Source organism: Oryctolagus cuniculus, chromosome 19 (assembly GCF_964237555.1).
Source record: "Oryctolagus cuniculus chromosome 19, mOryCun1.1, whole genome shotgun sequence".
Lineage (NCBI taxonomy): Eukaryota > Metazoa > Chordata > Mammalia > Lagomorpha > Leporidae > Oryctolagus > Oryctolagus cuniculus.
The window spans coordinates 16708732-16727280 of NC_091450.1; the positions used below are offsets into that span (position 1 = coordinate 16708732).

An 18549-nucleotide genomic window follows, 5' to 3' on the forward strand; every position below is an offset into this window, starting at 1 on the left:
ATGGCCGTAAATCCTAATTGATGAATAATTCTCTTTATTTCTTTGACTTAAGGAAAAAGATTTCTGTGCATTATGAATACGCCTTGCATTAGACTGTATTACATGTTTCAGAATCAATGTTAAATTGATGAGGGAGCCTCTTTTAAAAATACATGGTGTATTAATGAGAATGTTCTGTTGTCTTTAAACTGAGAGCCTTGATCTTTTCCCAGGAGCGGCAGAATTTCTGATCTCATTACACGGACTTCTTACCGCCCCTCCACCCCGAGCCCTGTCGTGACCACGGCTGCATCCTTCTAAGATAACTGAGTGGGGTGACTTCCGCTCCCACCCAGGAATGGGCCAGGGGCGCCGATCTCAGAGAGTTAATAGTTCAGAAGGTCCTAAGGCTGGAAGCTGACCACTAACACCTGAATTTGTAAGAACAATGTATTCAGAGGAGCACGCAATTGTTGCAGGTCATATTGAAACAGCCACTGGGGGGCAGCAGAGAGAAGCAGAAGAGCCGGCTGTAGGCCTCGGGTTCTTTAAAAACTTAGCCACTGGCGGTTCCCCAGAGCCCAGTCTCCACTCTGTAAGACAAAGCAGTGGGCTGCACCTGGGAGTGGGCTCTCGGCCAGCAGCTGCACCTGGGAGCTCGTCAGAAATGCAGGCTCTCGGGCCCCATTCCAGATCTGCCAAACCAGAGACTCGAGCCACAGTGCCTGACAATCTGCATTTTAACCAGTGTCCCCCCACCACACACCCCCACTCAGTGATTCCCATGATTCAAGAACTCCTGGGCTAGAGGAACCCCAAAGGGTTCCCTCAAATTTTGACCCTGGCTGCCGCAGCTACCCCTGTGGCTTTAAAATGCATTTCTTTTCTTTATTTTTGTTTGAGCTTGTTTGGGAAAGATTCTTCCCCCTTAAAAGCAAAAACATGCATTGAGCAAGATGAGTGACTGCGATGTCAAATGTGGTTGGGGAGTTTGTAGTTGGTGATGCATGGGAGACAGTGTGGAACTGTCGATGCATTTATCAAAAATGTTCCGGCATCACCTTTTCATTAAAAAAAAAAAAAATGAACAGGGGGTGGGCATTAGGCCTAGCAGTTAAGATGCTGGCTAAGACACCCACACCTCACATCAGAGTACCTGGGTACTACACCCGGCTCTGGGTGCCGACTCCAGCTTCCTGCTATTGCAGACCCTGGGAGGCAGCAGGGTTGGCTCAGTGGTAGAGCTACTGCCCACCATGTGGGAGACCTGGACCGGATCCTAGCTTCTGGCTTTGGCCCAGACAGGGGCCCCTGTGAACATTTAAGGAGTGAACCAGCAAATAGGCAATATCTTTTCTCTCCCTTGCTCTCTCCTTCCCTCTCAAATAAATAGTTTATTTTTAAAAAGATTGATTTATTTATTTATAAGACAGAGTTACAGAGAGAAGGAGAAACAGAGATTTTTTTTATCCACTGGTTCACTCCCCAAATGGCCACAACTGCTAGGGCTGGGCCAGGCCAAAGCCAGGAGCCTGGAACTCCACTCAGTTCTCCCATATGGGTGGCAGGGACCCAAGCACTTGGGCCATCCTCTGCTGCTTTCCCAGGTGCATTAGCACAGACCAGGATCAGAAGTGGAGCAGCTGGGTCTCGAAGCAGCGTTCATATAGGGATGCCGAAATCCCACACTGTGGCTTAACCCCCTGCACCACTATTCCAGCCCCATAAAAAACTTCTTTTTTTTAACTGAAAAGGACCAAAAGAAGTGAAGGGAAGGGGAGCAGAACTGGGACTTGACTAGAAGAAAGAAGAGAGAGGTGGAAGTGGGGGGCAGCAAGACACAGTCTGCGTTTGCTAATTTCTCCAGCTGCCCGGTCTGGGCACCCAGTGAATACCCCCAGTCTGGGGCTCTCCATCCTGGCTGCATTGGGTTCCCCCTGAAAGCATCAGCAACGTGGAATGCCCAGGCCACGCCCAGACTGATGACATCCGGCTCTCTGGGACAGGAAGCTGGCAGGGCCCGTCAGGGACACAGAGCCAGCTCAGCAGCCCGCGCGGCAGCCGGCTGGACGGGCAGAGCCTCGGGCCTCACCGCACACCTCCCGACTCAGCATCAGAAGAGCTGCTGTGAGTTTTGATCTGTCCAGGGTTTTTTCCTGTGCTTTTATTTATTATTATTATTTTTTTTTCTTCCCAGGCTGCATTTGTCCCAGTATTTGAGACCCCCTCTGCTGCGGCGGGGTTTAGGTCCTGGCTAACGCCACGTGTCCCTTCTGGAAAGCCAAGCCAAGCTGTGCTCCCCCGCTTCTCTGGATTGTGAGGCCTCGCACTCCGTCCGTACCTGCTGAACACCAGCCTGGAAGCCCCTCAGGCGGCTGCACTTGATCATCTGGTAAAGGAGGACTTGGGCCATGGCAGCGTCCAGCGACTCCAGGTCATCATAGAAACAAACCAGCAGCCCCAGCCTGTGTGAGAAAACCAGGGGTGCTGGTGAGGGGCTCGGGGTGGGGGGGCAAACCACACCCACTTCCCAGGCCAAACCAACGGTGCCATGGTCCTAATACACCACTTACCCAGTATTACACGTTGGCCTTACCACAGCCTTACAAGATAGAGGCGCTCATTAGCCCCATTTCACAGATGGGAAAACTGAGACTCGGTGAGATCAAGTGACTTGCCCAGGGTAACTATGCCACCCCTCCTCCTGGACCATGGACCAGGCATAGGAAAGGAGGGTGTTGGGTCAGCTGCAGCAAACTACTCATTTTCCACCGTATTTCGAGGATGCTTCCAGAAGGAGAAAAAACACAGGAGGCAGAGATGGGATTTAAACCTTGTTCTAGCTGGGAGCAATACAAGTACACCTAGTGGTTAAGAGCATGGATTCAGGCAACTGGCATTTGAAGTCCAGTTCTATGAGATGTGTGACCTGCCGGAAACTAATTAGTGTCCCTGCAAGGCTGCTGCACCCAGTTGTTCCGTGAGCCTTAATAAATGGGAGGTTTGCTTCGTTCATCACAGCATACCCTGATGAACGTGATCAGTGAGAGAATGACGGCTGTGAAATTCAAATGGTCAGAGGCAGGACAGCTGATTCACATCATTGCTGGTGGATGCTGAGTGCCCATCTGCGAATGATGTTCTTGGAATTAGCACGAAGACTATCGGATGCAGGATGGCTGGACCAGGACCAGGAGGCCGACCGCTGTCGGCCAAGCTCCACCCTGTCAGAAAGGCATCGCGACACAGCCTGACATGTCCAGGGCAGGGAGAGGATTTGAAGGTGGGTCTGATGCTAAAGACAAACATCTGCTTAACGCAGAGGAAAGCACGCAGGAGAAGTGAAAGCTGAGTGTTAATAAACACGTGTTCACAAGAGCGGTGTCCGTGAACGGAGGGAGAAACCGTGGTGGGACGTGCAGTGGGATGCTATTCACAGCATCAGCTTCAAACAGAAGGAGGAGGAGGAAACCCCGTCATTTGTGATGGCTCGACTGAACTAGGGGGACATCACGCTAAGTGAAATAAGCCGGGCACATAACTACCGCGGGACTTCAAGGACACGTGGAAGCCAAAAACAAGGAGCACACAGAACAAGAGTAGAATGGCGGTCCCCAGAGGCCCGGCTGGAGCCACGTTTGTCACAGTTCCGTTTAGACAGGAAGAATGAGTGGAGATCCATCTCCCAACATAGTGACAACAGTAAATGCTATCACATACTTGAAAAATCGCTACTACGAGACTGGATTGTATCTGTTCTCACCACGAAAAGAAATGATAAGTGAGGTCATGCATTTGGGAACCAGCCTGATTTAGCCATTCCATGATGAAGACATCCATGGATACGTACGATTGTTATTTTTAATTAAAAATGAATTATAAAAGAAAAGGACAGTTCCTGAGCACTTCCTGCATGCCGGGTGTGCTAACTCCACCTCCATGAGGCAGGCAGGTTCTTACCTCCCATTTTACAGATGGAAAAAAAAGAGGCTCAGAGAGGAGATGTGACATAGCCAAGGTCTCACATGTTGTTAAGAAGCAGAGCCAGGATTAAACTCCAAAAGGCTCACTCTGTAGAAAACCAGGGGCCATGCTCAGGGAAGAAAACCACTAGGAATAGGAGAAGGAGGTGTGATCACTTTCTGTGAGTGCACTCCCTCAAGGTTTGAAAATACTCAGAGTGCTATGGTGATGCCACCCGCAGGAGCAGTGTGAGACCGGAGAGAAGATGGCTGAACAGTGCTCCCCTCCTGCACTGTGCACTCCCTCCCTCTGCCATTTAAACCCTGCCTGACGCCCCCAAGATGTAACGGTTTACTTCAAAAAGTTCATGGAGGAGCCAGCGCTGTGGTGTAGCAGGTAAAGCCACTGCCTGCAGTGCCAGTAGCTCATATGGGCACTGGTTTGAGTCCTGGCTGCTCCGCTTCCTATCCAGCTCTCTGCTATGGCAGATCCAGCCCCCTGCTAATGTGCTTGGGAAAGCAGTGGACTCCTTGGGCTCCTGCCCCCACATAGGAGACCCGGAAGAAGCTCCTGGCTCCTGGCTTTGGATCCAATCAGCTCCAGCCATCATGGCCATCTGGGGAGTGAACCAGCAAATGGAAGACCTCTCTCTCTACCTCTGCCTCTCTGTAACTCTGCCTTTCAAACAAATAAATAAATAAATCTTTCTTTTAAAAAGTTTGTGGAAAATGGAATTAAAAGATAAGTTTCTTCTAATGCAAAAAAAAAAAAATAATTGAAGCCCACACATATTAGGGCACTTCCAAAAAAGCCTGTGGAAAATGCACATTATGAAACTACTAAGCACAGATTTCAATTTTTTTTTTTTCACCAGAAAAAGCACTTGCCAACACTTGCCTCAATCGAATGGAAATTACTCTTTCACCTTGGAAGAGACCCAATCCTGAGGATTTAAAATGCTGCATGCTGGGAGCTGGAATTAGCATCTGTTAAGGTTCTGTACCGGGGGATGCCCCCTTTCAAGACCCCTGCCAACGGTGATGTGGGTCTGTTCACAGAAGGAGCCCAGCCATCTCCCTTCCCTCCCAAGGTCTTTTGCACCTCAGAGGAAGCTGGTGTTCTGATTGCCTCTTGGGAGTGCCCCGGAGCCCACACCCCTTGCCTGTGGATGGTAGAGGTATTCCTCATGTCAAAGCTGGACGAGCCGATCCTTCCCAAAAACGCTTGGGCCAGCTGGGGCGTGATGTCATAGACTGTGTCCAGCTGCTTCGTGGCGTTGTCATAGCTGATAAACAGCCCGATCTGGTGGGGAAGAGGCAGAAGTGGCCCGGTGTGGCCCCATCATGGTGGTCTGTGCTGTGGCCCACCCCCCACAATGGGATGTGCCACCAACTGTCATTGTCACTGTCTCTTGGTGGTCTTCAACCAGGTGGCCATTTAGCCGAGTATTGCTTTTTTAACACTCCCCAAGTTGAGCTCCTTGGAATCTAATCTATGCACATTTCCTTCCAGACTTGTTGGACTGAGGTCAGAGAATGTGGTGCACGAATTTTCTGCTTTGAGCAATCAGAATTATTTTTGAAGAGATGAGTGAGTTTATGCACGGCCATCAGGCATGAGAAGAGTGTATGCTCTCTGGAAGACACAAAGCCACAAAGCCTGGCATCTACATCCAACTTTATTATCTATGCTAACCAGTTTCTCTATATTCTTAGTCCCTTTTTGCCTGCATGCCCAGAAGTGTCGCATTGACATCTTCTGTGAGGCCTGGACCCATCTGCCCTTGTATTTCTAACAGACTTTGCATTCTGTTCTTTCGATGCACTATTGAACACTGTGCTTCCAGGAGCTCATAAAGTCATCTCTCTTCTGTAGGTTGTATCCTTAGCCACACAAAGTTCCCTCTTGGTATTGGCACCCTGTGGCTTCCCCTCTCTTCTCTACATTGTTAGATGATGAAAAATTACAAACGGATGCTAGATCTTAGGAATTCCCCCCAGGGACCCAGCATTCTCCACTTCTAACCTCTGTCTACTTCTGAACATCACTCAACATTGGCAGAGTAAATACAGGGTTAATCCCAGGACAGAGGGTTAGAAACACTGGAAGATGTTTGAAATACTCCCAGCTCCCTGGGTAAAATAAAGGAGCTAGTTCTGCCTCTTAGTTTTATACTAACCAGAACTTAGTGGGTCGACTGGTCCTTGAAAGAGGCAATCGTCTGAGACAAACACCTTTCCCTGGCCAGGAGAAAGGACTCATACCAGGGTACTTCAAAAAATTCACAGAAAAATCAATTCCTGGAAGAAGCTCCTGGCTCCTGGCTTCAGACTGGCCCAACTCCAGCCATTGTGACCATTTGGAGAGTAAAGCAGTAGATGGAAGATCTCTCTCTTTTTTTTTTTTTTTTTTTTTTTTTTTGACAGGCAGAGTAGATAGTGAGAGAGAGAGAAAGGTCTTCCTTTTTGCTGTTGGTTCACCCTCCAATGGCCGCCGTGGCCGACATGCTGCAGCCGGCGCATCGCGCTGATCTGAAGCCAGGAGCCGGGTGCTTCTCCTGGTCTCCCATGTGGGTGCAGGGCCCAAGCACTTGGGCCATCCTCCACTGCACTCCCGGGCCACAGCAGAGAGCTGGCCTGGAAGAGGAGCAACCGGGACAGAATCCAGCACCCCGACCGGGACTAGAACCCGGGGTGCCGGCGCCGCAGGCAGAGGATTAGCCTATTGAGCCGCAGCTCCAGCCAACTCTGCCTTTCAAATACATAATTAAGTCTTTTTTTAAAGAAAGAAGATAACCATATTTTTAAAAAACAGATAAGCTTATTTTAGTGCCCAAATTTTGAAGTCTATAGATACAAGGGGTCTTCAAAAAAAGTTTGCGGAAAATGCTTATTGTGAAAAAAAAAATGCTGTACATGGATTTAAAAAAATTTTGCACCCAAATAAAATTTTTATCTTTTCATTTTCTCAAGAACTTTTATTAAAGATTTATTTTTATTTCTTCATTCATTCATTCATTTGAAAAACAGAGAGTGGCAGAAAGGGAGAAACAGAGAAAAGAAAATCTTTTATCTGCTGGTTCACTCCCAAATGGCCACAACAGCTCAAACTGGGCCAAGCCAAAGCCAGGAATGAGGAACTCCATCTGGGTCTCCCACATGGGTGAAGGGGCCCAGAGATTTTGGGCCACCTCTCGCTGCATTCTCAGGCACAGTAGCAGGGAGCTGGATCAGAATGGGAGGAACCAGGGTTTGAACTGGCTCTCTGATTTGGGATGCTGGCAATGCAGGTGGCAACTTAACTGGGGGCCAGTTCCTGTCTGAGAACATTTGGAAGTACCCTCGTATGACTTTTGAAAAGTTGAGGGCAAGCCCCAAGCTCTTGGTGGATGCCTCTAGGTTGGCATTTCAGAAGGAATCTCATGTCATTGGGTCAACATCAGGAGAAGGAAAGAAACAGGTTGACTAACAAACCAAGTAAACCTTAGACCATGCACATTTCTCCATTGTAAACTCTAGAGTTAAAATCTAATCATTGTTGGTGCTGAAGTAGCTATTGATAGAATAGCTAAAAAAAGAAGTAGCTATTAATCCACGCTGCTTTTGTTCTGGCTCCATGCTTCCAAGTACCAGAAATTTGATAGCCATTATCCTTGGTCTTTCTTGAGTACAAAAATGCCCTTAAACGATGTTGGGTTCTCAGCCAACCTTCCCTTTATATCATGTTTGTTCACATCAGAGCTTTCTGGGCTGCCCACAATTCTCTTTTCTCTGTTCTCAGCTCTTCTACACTAGGATGCAATCCTCTGACTGACCACTTCAGGCCTTGTTCCAAGAGTTTTATTTAGAGGCTCAAGATATGTTGGGCTGAGGCAGATGTACGATGTCCAGGGCACCTTGGCTGGCAGACTGAATGCTGGAAATCTAGAATACACCTTACTCTAAATGTACTAGTAACAGGAACATATAAATATATTTCTCCAACTTACTTCTATAGGACTAATTCTCGTGATTTCTTCAAATGACAGGTGAACCATGTATCTGCCCAAAATCCATAAGTTTTCTGCACTGACCCATGAAACAGAGTCATCTAAAAAAAAAAATAACAGATTAGTAATTAAATAAATGGGCTGGTGCCACGGCTCACTAGGCTAATCCTCCGCCTGCGGTGCCAGCACCCCAGGTTCTAGTCTCGGTTGGGGTGCTGGATTCTGTCCCGGTTGCTCCTCTTCCAGGCCAGCTCTCTGCTGTGGCCCGGGAAGGCAGTGGAGGATGGCCCAAGTGCATGGGAGACCAGGAGAAGCACCTGGCTCCTGGCTTAGGATCGGTGCAGCGTGCCGGCCGTGGCAGCCATTTGGGGGGTGAACCAATGGAAGGAAGAGCTTTCTCTCTGTCTCTCTCTCTCCCTGTCTAACTCTGCCTGTCAAAAAATAAATAAATAAATAAAGTAATTAAGTAAATGAAAAACCTTGATACTGGAATGGGATAGTAAACAAGCACCTTTCAAATCAGGACCTCTTTCTTGTATTAATTCATTCCATAACCATTTATTAGGAGCCTCCCTGTGAGTCGCTATGCTATACCTGGGCAGTGATCACAGGTGCCCTCTCCACTGCCATATGAGACTTTGTTACTCAACGGTATGGTTCCTGGACGAGCAATATCAGCAGTGCTTGAGAATTTGCTAGAAATGCAGATTACTTTTTAATATCTAAAACCACAAAATATAGAGTTTTTTTTTTAGTTCAACTAGTTACAAAGTGATTTGGCCACTTGAAATACGTTTGACTTTCTTTTCTTACTGGCACTAATAATGAATACCATCTTTACTCATTATCACCATGTTATCCTACCTGGAACTAAACCAAAGTACTTGAACTTCCCCAGATGAACCTTCGACATTCTCCAAATCTTTGCCTCCATGGGCCCCGTTGACCACTTAGAATGCCTTAAGGGCCTTGACCTTCTGCATCCAGCTCCTACCTTCAAGAATATGACAGATTACTGAGCCAGAAGAAACTGCTCTCCACTCTGGATTCCCAGAGGGCCCTCCTTGTCGCTCTGCTCTGGTCTTTACAATTCTCCGTCAGTGAAATGTCAGTGGGACTTGTAAGAAGGATCCAAATTCAAGTTTCTCTGAGCAAGAGCTGGCCACCACTGCCCCCAGCCCTTCAGAAAAAGACGTGTACATACGACGTTGTGCTGGTGGCACTGGGGGAGATGAAGCTAAATGGATGCATTTGCAGGGTGCGGTGATTCGGTTTCCAGAAACCGCAGGCGATGACTGGTGCCAACAAGATGGGGACCACAGCTATTAGGTGGCCTGCTTCACAGGAACACCTGAGTGCCTCCAGCCCCAGGAATCAGAGAGGCAGGGCTAAGCGCCTGGATGGGCACTCGCAACATTCAACTTGGCTATTGGAGGAAAACATGGCTTGAGAGCTACAAAATTCAAGGAGAGGAATTAAAAAATTCACCAAGAACCAACAAGGATTGTTCACTTTAAAAATTTTATTTTTTTATTTTTATTTAGTTGAGAGACAGAGAAAAAGCTACAGAGGTCTTCCATCTACTGGTTTACTACCCAGCTGCCCAGAACAGCCAGGGCTGAGCCATGCCAGGAACTCAACGAGGCTTCCTGTGTGGGTGCCAAGGACCTAAGTATCCGAGCACTGACCTGCTGTCTCCCAGGATGCACATTAACAGGAAGCTGAAATCTGAAGTGGAGCCAGGACTCGAAACCAGGCACTCTGATATGGGATATGGGCATCCAAACTAGCGGCTTAACCACCATGCCAAACACCTGCTCCAAGATGTTCATTTTTTTTAACTACTTATTGAGCATGGACTATATTTCTGCAAAGCAATGGTCCCAAGGCTTGGGACATTTTTAACAAAGTATTTCCACATTACCTCAAGGGACATTCATGAAAAAAATAAATCTTTAAAGATCCAAATAGAGTGGCCAGCGCTCTGGCACAGCAGGTTAAAGCCCCAGCCTGCAGTGCCAACATCCTATATGGGTGCCGGTTCAGAGTTCTGGCTGCCCCACTTCTGATCCAGCTCCCTGCTAATGCACCTGGGAAAGCAGCTGAGGTTGTCCCAAGTGCTTGGGCACCTGCACCCATGTGGGAGACTTGGAGGAAGCTCCTGGCTCCTGGCTCCTAGCTTCGGATGGGCTCAGCTGCAGCCGTTTCAGCTAATTGGGGAGTGACTCAGCAGATAGAAGACCTGTCTGTCTCTCTGTCTCTGTCTCTGTCTCTCTCTCTGTAACTCTTTCAAATAAATAAAATACAACTTTAAAGAAATCCGAACATAGTGCATTTTCATTCACTTCTGTTGAAAAGGAATTAAACTCTGCCAATAAAGACACAGCCAAGTGTAGAAGCCAAGTGACTTTCTCAGGGTTACACAGTGTGAGGTTCAGATTCCTGGGGCAGGCACTGGCGGAGAGGTTAAGCTACTGCCTGGGACACCCGCATCCCACACTGAACTGCCTGGGTTTGAGTCCCGGCTTCCCTCTCCATTCTAGCTTCCTGCTAATGCAGATCCTGGGAGGCAGCAGGTGATGGCCTAAGCAGCAGGGTCCCAGCCACCTGTGTGAGACTCATAAGATGAGTTCCAGTCTCTTTACTTCCATCTGGCCCAGCTATTGCAGGCAGAATTCCCCTGATCAGACAGGAAGAAATGATGCCCCACACTCATTACATTGTTTAACATTCCTGATACACAAATCTCAACTTAATTCCAATTCCTGGGACCAGCACTGTGGTGCAGCGGGTTAACGCCCTGGCCTGAAGCACCGCCATCCCAAATGGGCACCGGTTCTAGTCCTGGCTGCTCCTCTTCTGATCCAGCTCTCTGCTATGGCCTGGGAAAGCAGTAGAAGATGGCCCAACTCCTTGGGCCCCTGCATCCACGTGGGAGACCCGGAGGAAGCTCCTGGCTCCTGGCTTCGGATCGGCACAGCTCCAGCCATTGCTGCCAACTGGGGAGTAAAGCAGCAGATGGAAGACCTCTCTCTGTCTCTACCTCTCTGTGTAACTCTGTCTTCCAAATAAATGAAATAAATCTTTAAAAAAATAATTCCAATTCCTGGAAAAAGATTGATTGGCACCCCCCAAACTCTAACCCCACTGGCTTCCTTTATGCTTCCCTGATACACCAAGCTCATTCCCACCTCAGGGCCTTTGCATATGCTGGTCTTTGTGCCTAGGATGCCCTCTCTCCAGAGCCTCCCCAGACAGATTCCCTCTCCCCATTGTGGTCTTAATTCAAATGTCACCTGCTCAACAGGTCTCCTGATTTCTCCATTCAAGTGTTGGCAAACCATAACCTGTGGGCCAACCCCAGCCCACTACCTGGTTTTTAATATGGTCTGTGAGCCAGGAAGGGTTTTTATATTTTTAAACTGTTGAAAGTAAAAATCAAAAGAAGATTTGGTGACATGTGAAAATGATCTGAGTTTTGAGTTTCAGTGGCCATAGGTAAAGTTGTATTGGGACACAGTCATGCCTATTCATCTGTTGTCTCTGGCAGCTTTGGGCTGAGACTTCAGAGTTGAAGAATTGACACAGAGATTTTAGGCTCACAAAGCCTAAATTATTTAATAGTGGCCATTTGCCAAGAGCTAAATATTTTAGTCTAGCCTACAGTAGTGACCCTTTCCAAGGCATTTATCAAATTTATTTTCTTCATAGCAGCTACCATTGTATAAATTCTCTCTCCCCCCATCCTACCCTCTCCCTCTCTCTCAGTAAACCAACAGATCCATGAGAGCAAAGACTGTCTCTTTTCTTCCCTCTATATTCTCAGCTGTTGACACACAATGGCCTTTTTTTAAAAGTGTTTAAAAGTCTATTCAGTTTATGTTCCTGGCATTAAACATTGAAGAAGTCGATGCCATCTGAGAAATTGCTAGCATTACTAATCTACAGAGCCATTCTCTTCCATCGCTTTCCTTTTTTCAACTGTGGTAAAATGCACAAAACATAAAACTTCCCATCTTACCCACTTCTCCTTGCGTCGTTCAGTGGCATTAAGTATGTTCTCCCTGTTACACAACCATGGCCACCATCCATCGCCAGAACTCTTATCACCTGGCAAAACTGGAACCTACCATCATTCTAATTTCTGCCTCTATGAATTTGACTACTCAACGACATAAGTGGGTTAAAAAACAGACATCTGTCAAATAAATGAATCCTGACATCTTTCTGCTTTCGTTGCTAGAGAGCTCACAGCTAAATTCCTGCCCTTTATTGCCTAGATGTTCTAATAAAACCATCTTGTCCTGCTTCGATGCAGATATTTTAATATGGATTTTGAACTTGAACTCTAATCTAAAGCTTCTCAGCAAATTTAAGACAAGCCTAAGAATCTAGGCCACACCATTGATTGTAAGATACTGGTGCCTACTTATTTGAGAGACTTCAATATGTCAAAAGTGCTTTGATGAAATGGGTATGTGGTTTTTGAAATTATGTATTTATTTATTTATTTGAAAGGCAGAGAGATAGAAATGACAGAGCGATATCTCCAATCTACTGGTTCACTCCCCAAGTGCCCACAACCACCAGGGCTGAGCCAGAAGGAAGCCAGGAGCCTGGAACTCCATATGAGTCACTCAAGTGGGTGGCAGGGACTCAGCCACTTAAGCCAACACCTGCTGCCCCCCAAGGTGTGCGTTAGCAGAAGCTGGAATGGAGAGAGAAGCTGGGACTTGAACCCAGGCGTTTCAATATGGGATATGGGTGCCCCAAGCAGCGACTTAACCGCTACACCAAACACCTGCTCTGGGGTATGTGTTTTAGTTCATAGGTCACATCAATCAACCCTTTTTGGAAGTGAAGGAAGCAGGTGGTTAAAAAAAAAATAAAAACATAAGAGACAATGAACTCCAACCCCAGTTTTCAGAGACAAAAAGTGTCTCTTTCCAGGGCAGACCTCCCCACAAAGGTGACCTCCCTCCTCCCCCCCCCCCCCCCCCCCCGCCCAGCACCTGCTCACCTGTGCAGTTGGAGTATGTCTGTAAAACCCCACTCATCCAGGAGTAGAGGGCTCTCTGGGAATGAGCCGAGATTTGGTCATAGAGATCTTTGAACACTGCAGAGCTAGATGACACAAACAGGGACATCGGTTAGTAAGGAACAGGTAGAGGCCGTTTAAAAGGGCAGGCAAACAGCAGATACGCCCACAGCTGTCTCCCGCTGAAAGCCTTCCCACCCCTTGTTCTAAGTGGCTATTTTTCTCATTTTTCTTCTTCCAAAGTAGGGTCTGGACATACTGTTTTATATTTCCTCACCTCTTGGTCCTTTTTTTAAAAAAAATGGTAACAGCTTTATTGAGATATAATTCATACACTCTACAATTCACCCATTTAAAGAATAAAATCCAAGGGGCAGGCTAAGCCTCTGCCTGTGGCACAAGCATCCCATATGGATACCGGTTTGAATCCTGGCTGCTCCTCTTCCGATCCAGCTCTCTGTTTATGGCCTGAGAAAGCAGTGGAAAATGGCCCAAGTGCTTGGACCTTCACACGTGTGGGAGAACTGGAAGAAGCACCTGACTTCTGGCTGCGGATTGGCTCAGCTCCGGCCATTGGGGCCATTTGCGGGAGTGAACCAGAGGATGGAAGACCTCTCTCTCTTTCTCTCTCTCCCCCTCTCTTTGGCTGTAACTCTGACTCTCAAATAAATAAATAAAAGCTTTAAAAAAAAAAAGAAATCCAACAGTTTTCATTGTATTCTCAGAGCTATGTAACAGTCATCACAATCAACTTTAGAATGTTTTAAGCACCTAGAAAGAAACCCCATACTCTTAGCTATCACTCCACAACTCCCCCCCCCAGTCTCCCCAATTCCTCAAAACCAGTAGCCTATTTTCTATCTCTGGAGATAGGCCCATTGTGGACATTTCAAACAAATGGAGTCAGACATGAGGTAGCCTCTGTGTCTGGCTTCTCTCACTTGGCACAGTGTTTTCTAGGTTCCTGCAAAATGAAGCATGTGTCAGTACTTCATTCCTTTTTATGGCCAGATTATATGGATAGACTATATTCCGTTTATCCATTCAGCCCCTAACGGACGTTTAGGTTGTTTCCACCTTTTGTCTTTTATGAATTCCCTTTTAGGCTCAAGACGGTGTGGATGCAATCAGATAAGCAGTGAACAGAAAACTTCACCCAGTGGCGATCCCTCCACCCGCTCCGTCCAACTCCTCATCCAAGGGTTAGGGCAGCCAAGTACCATTATCAGAGTGCCTGGGCTTCAGTCCAGAGCTCTGACTCCAGCCTCCAATTGCAGCTCCCTGCTGATCCAGAACCTGGGAGGTAGCAAATGACAGCCCAGGTAGTTTGGTTCCTGCTACCTTGGTGGGAGACTTAGATGGAGCACCCAGCTCCTGGCTTCAGCCCCCAGCCTCAACAGTTGCAGGCATTTAAGGAGTGAACCAGTGGGCGGAAGAGCTCTCTCGCACTCTCTCAAATAATTAAAAAGAAAAAAAAAAAAGGAGCAAAGTCCTGGTACTTCAGTGCTCTACCCATCCCTCTGCCGTCCCTCCAGGAGGCAGGCTCAGTTGGGTGCCGCTGCGTCTTGCACCCACACCCAGCTCCTTTTTTCAGCAAGGAGGCCCCAGGCTCAGAGCCTTGGTGCTGTGCACTGAGTATGTGTGTCTTCCCAAAACTCTTGTGCTGGAATCCTTTATTTATTTATTTATTTATTTGACAGGCAGAGTGGACAGTGAGAGAGAGGAGACAGAAAGAAAGGTCTTCCTTTGCCGTTGGTTCACCCTCCAATGGCCGCCGCGGCCAGTGGGCTGCGGCCGGGGCACCGCGCTGATCCGAAGCCAGGAGCCAGGTACTTATCCCGGTCTCCCATGGGGTGCAGGGCCCAAGCACTTGGGCCATCCTCCACTGCACTCCCTGGCCACAGCAGAGAGCTGGCCTGGAAGAGGAGCAACCGGGACAGAATCCGGCGCCCTGACCGGGAATAGAACCTGGTGTGCCGGCGCCACAAGGCAGAGGATTAGCCTAGTGAGCCGCGGCACCGGCCTGTGCTGGAATCCTAATACACTGAGGTGACGTCCTTGGCAGGTGGGGATTGATTGAATCATACAGGTAGAGCCCTTGTGAATGGGATTCGTGCCTGTCTGACTCCATTTTCTGTTGCTATCACACAAATCCTGGGACCAGGTAATTTACAAAGAATAGCAGCGCAGCTGGCTCATGGCTCTGGCCGCCCCGAAGTCCCAGAGCTTGAGATCCGCACTTGAGATCCGCACCTGCGTGGCTTCTGGTCACTGTTTTCCTTCCTTTTCTTTTTTCTGTTCCCAGCTTATTTGTTTGAAAGCTAGAGATCCATATTTCATTCACTGGTGCACTCCCCAGATCCCTGCAACTGCAGGGGCTGGTCCCGGCTGAAGCCACCAGCCAGGAGCTCCCCCCTCACTTCCAATCCAGCTTCCTGCTAATGTGCACCCTGGGAGGCAGCAGGTGATTGCTCACATGACTGGGTCACTGCCACCCATGGGGGAGACCTAGATGGAGTTCCGGGATCCTATCTTTGGCCTGGCCCAGCCCTTGCTGTGTAGGCATTGGAGAGTGAACCAGTGGGAGATATTCTCTCTCTCTCTCTCTCTCTCTCTCTAATAAATTAAATCATTTTTAGACAGTAAGTATCTTAGTAAACAGAATGAGTTGCTATAAAATAAAAAAGCATAAAGTAAATCACAGTGCAGGTTGTAATAAGATAATGGTAAAAAAAAAATAAATAAATCATTACGATGGTACCAGAATGGCTGAAATTTGGGAGTCAATTTTAATCCAACCGTCCCTTTTTTTTTTTTTTTTTTTTTTTTTTTTTTTTTTTTTTTTGACAGGCAGAGTTAGACAGGGAGAGAGAGAGACAGAGAGAAAGGTCTTCCTTTTCCGTTGGTTCATCCCCCAAATGGCTGCTATGGCCGGTGCGCTGCACCGATCCGAAGGCAGGAGCCAGGTGCTTCTCCTGGTCTCCCATGGGGTGCAGGACCCAAGTACTTGGGCCATCCTCCACTGCACTCCCTGGCCACAGCAGAGAGCTGGCTTGGAAGAGGAGCAACCGGGACAGAATCCAGCGCCCCAACCGGGACTAGAACCTGGGGTGCTGGCGCCACAGGCGGAGGATTAGCCTAGTGAGCTGCGGCGCCGGCCAATCTAACCGTCCCTTGATGCAACGGATCCTAAGTTTTTGCTACAGAACTCGCTCAGGAACCCCAGCCTGCCTGTCTCCCCTGTGCGAGGGGTCTCCCGCTGGAGCTCCCGCAGCGCCCCCTGGGGGACGGTGTGTGCAGTGAGGGAGGAGGGAGGAAGCACTCACAGGTTCTTAAAGGCGTCCTCGCGCAGGCCTCGCGGCAGCCGCTCTGCGATGTCCGGCTGCAGCAAGCTCCCCGGGGACCCCCTGAGCACCTTTGCCAGGATCTGCACGCACTCCAGGGGGTTCAGCACCTGGAAGCACCTCTCCAGCGTGATGAGAAGCAGGCTGCGGTTCACGCCGGGGCTCTGCAAGGCTTGCTCCCGAATCTCCCCCAAGTCGATAACAACGTCCTTCAGGTCCTAAAGGAAGGAAGGGCGCTAACGTCACCCTGAGAACCATCTCCCAATTTGGAAACCCTGAGAGGAACCACGCAGTGCACCTGTGGGGACATTCGGGATGCCTGTTGAATGCTATGCTGCTGTATAGAAGCTTCTAGAACGTTCCATCACCTACCTGCAGAACAAAGTCAAGGCTTTTGCCTGATCCACCCACCACGGCACTCTCCAGATACACTGCGACTGTTCCTGCCCTTCTCCTTCCTCAAAGGCAAGCTCAATGACCTCCATAATGAAGTCTTCTCTGACCCCCTCCAACTTCCAACTTCGAATCACATCCCCCATCCCCTCCACTGTGTGCTCCCAGGTCATCTCGAACTGAACTGTGATTCACGAAAAATGCTTGTGTGCCTGCCCTTCCTCCAAGCCCCGGGTTCTGAACTCTGGCTGCACGGCCTTTGGGGCTTTTTTTTTTTTTTTTAAGATTTATTTATTTATTTGAAAGGCAGAGTTACAGAGAGGTAGAGGCAGAGAGAGAGAGAGAGAGGTCTTCCATCCACTGGTTCATTCCCCAGATGGCCGCAACGGCCAGAGCTGAGCTGATCTGAAGCCAGGAGCCAGGAGCCAGGAGCTTCTTCTAGGCCTTGCATTCAGGTACATGGGCCCAAAGACTTGGGCTGTCTTCTACTGCTTTCCCAGGCCATAGCAGAGAGCTGGATCAGCAGTGGAGCAGCTGGGACTTGAACCAGCACCAATATGGGATGCCGGCGCTGCAGGTGGCAGTTTTACCCACTGCGCCACAGCACCGGCCCCAGTGCTTTTTTAAAGTACTGATTCCTGCATTTCTATCTTGAATCTGATTTAATTGGTCCAAGTGGAACCCAGGTAGCTGAGTCTAATACACATGCAAGACTGAGCCAGGAAAGTACATGAGACCCCAACCACAAGCACAGCAGAGCACCCAATACCTAGAAGATATGGAAACACAGGAAGGAGAGAGATACAGGTAGGTGGTGAAAGAGTCCTTTGGACCACAGAACCCTGGAATGCTGACAACTTCCATCGTTCACTGTGAGTGTCTGAACAGTGTAGTAGCTAAAAGTGCACTTAGGGTTCCCAAGTAGAGGCCTTAAGAGAGAATGTAGGCCGGCGCCGTGGCTTACTAGGCTAATCCTCCACCTTGCGGCGCCGGCACACCAGGTTCTAGTCCCGGTCGGGGCGCCGGATTCTGTCCCGGTTGCCCCTCTTCCAGGCCAGCTCTCTGCTGTGGCCAGGGAGTGCAGTGGAGGATGGCCCAAGTGCTTGGGCCCTGCTCCCGCATGGGAGACCAGGAGAAGCACCTGGCTCCTGGCTTCGGATCAGCGTGGTGCACTGGCCGCAGCGCGCCGGCCACGGCGGCCATTGGAGGCCATTGGAGGGTGAACCAATGGCAAAAGGAAGACCTTTCTCTCTGTCTCTCTCTCTCACTGTCCACTCTGCCTGTCAATAAAATAAAATAAAATAAAATAATTTAAAAAAAAGAATGTAGCGTGTCAGTGAATATTGTGGAAAAGCTGCATCTTCACTTGCCGTACCCTAGAACTGACACTGGGCAGTGAAGGCAGGCACTGAGGCACAACGATGATGGAGGAGCATTAAGTCTGTCACAGGTGGAAATCACAGACGCTTTCATAACCCGTCACACTTGTTGCAGAGCTGAAATCCTGCCGACATTCAACATGTCCTCAAAGTTGCAGACGTCACTACACCTGCCGCTAAGTTCCTTTACTGAGTGTGTTCAAGGAGGGTTAAGCAAAGGGTTAAGCTGCAACCTGCGATACCAACATCCCAGACTGGTTCTAGTCACCAGTGCTGCACTTCCGATCCAGCTCCCTGCTACTGTGCCTGGGAAAGCAGCTGAGATGGACTGAGTATTTGGGCCCCTGCCACCCATGTGAGAAACCCAGATGGAGTTCCAGGCCCAGCCCCGACCATCACTACTATTTGGGGACTCAACCAACAGAAGGAAGATCTCTATCTCTCCCTGTATCTCTGTCGCTCTGC

The 18549-nt window shown here is 48.7% G+C and overlaps 1 protein-coding gene across 1 annotated transcript in view; it reads right to left on the reverse strand.

Annotated features, from left to right (window-relative positions):
• OTOA (otoancorin) overlaps positions 1-18549 on the reverse strand; it is a 68118-nt gene that overhangs the window by 42352 nt on the left and 7217 nt on the right. Inside the window, exons 7-12 of the mRNA XM_051847916.2 lie at positions 16295-16530; positions 12951-13054; positions 7931-8031; positions 5098-5244; positions 3670-3688; positions 2321-2466 (exon numbers count right to left, since the gene is read on the reverse strand). Coding sequence (XP_051703876.2) covers positions 2321-2466; positions 3670-3688; positions 5098-5244; positions 7931-8031; positions 12951-13054; positions 16295-16530 — 753 coding nt within the window. The remainder of the gene's footprint in view (positions 1-2320; positions 2467-3669; positions 3689-5097; positions 5245-7930; positions 8032-12950; positions 13055-16294; positions 16531-18549) is intronic.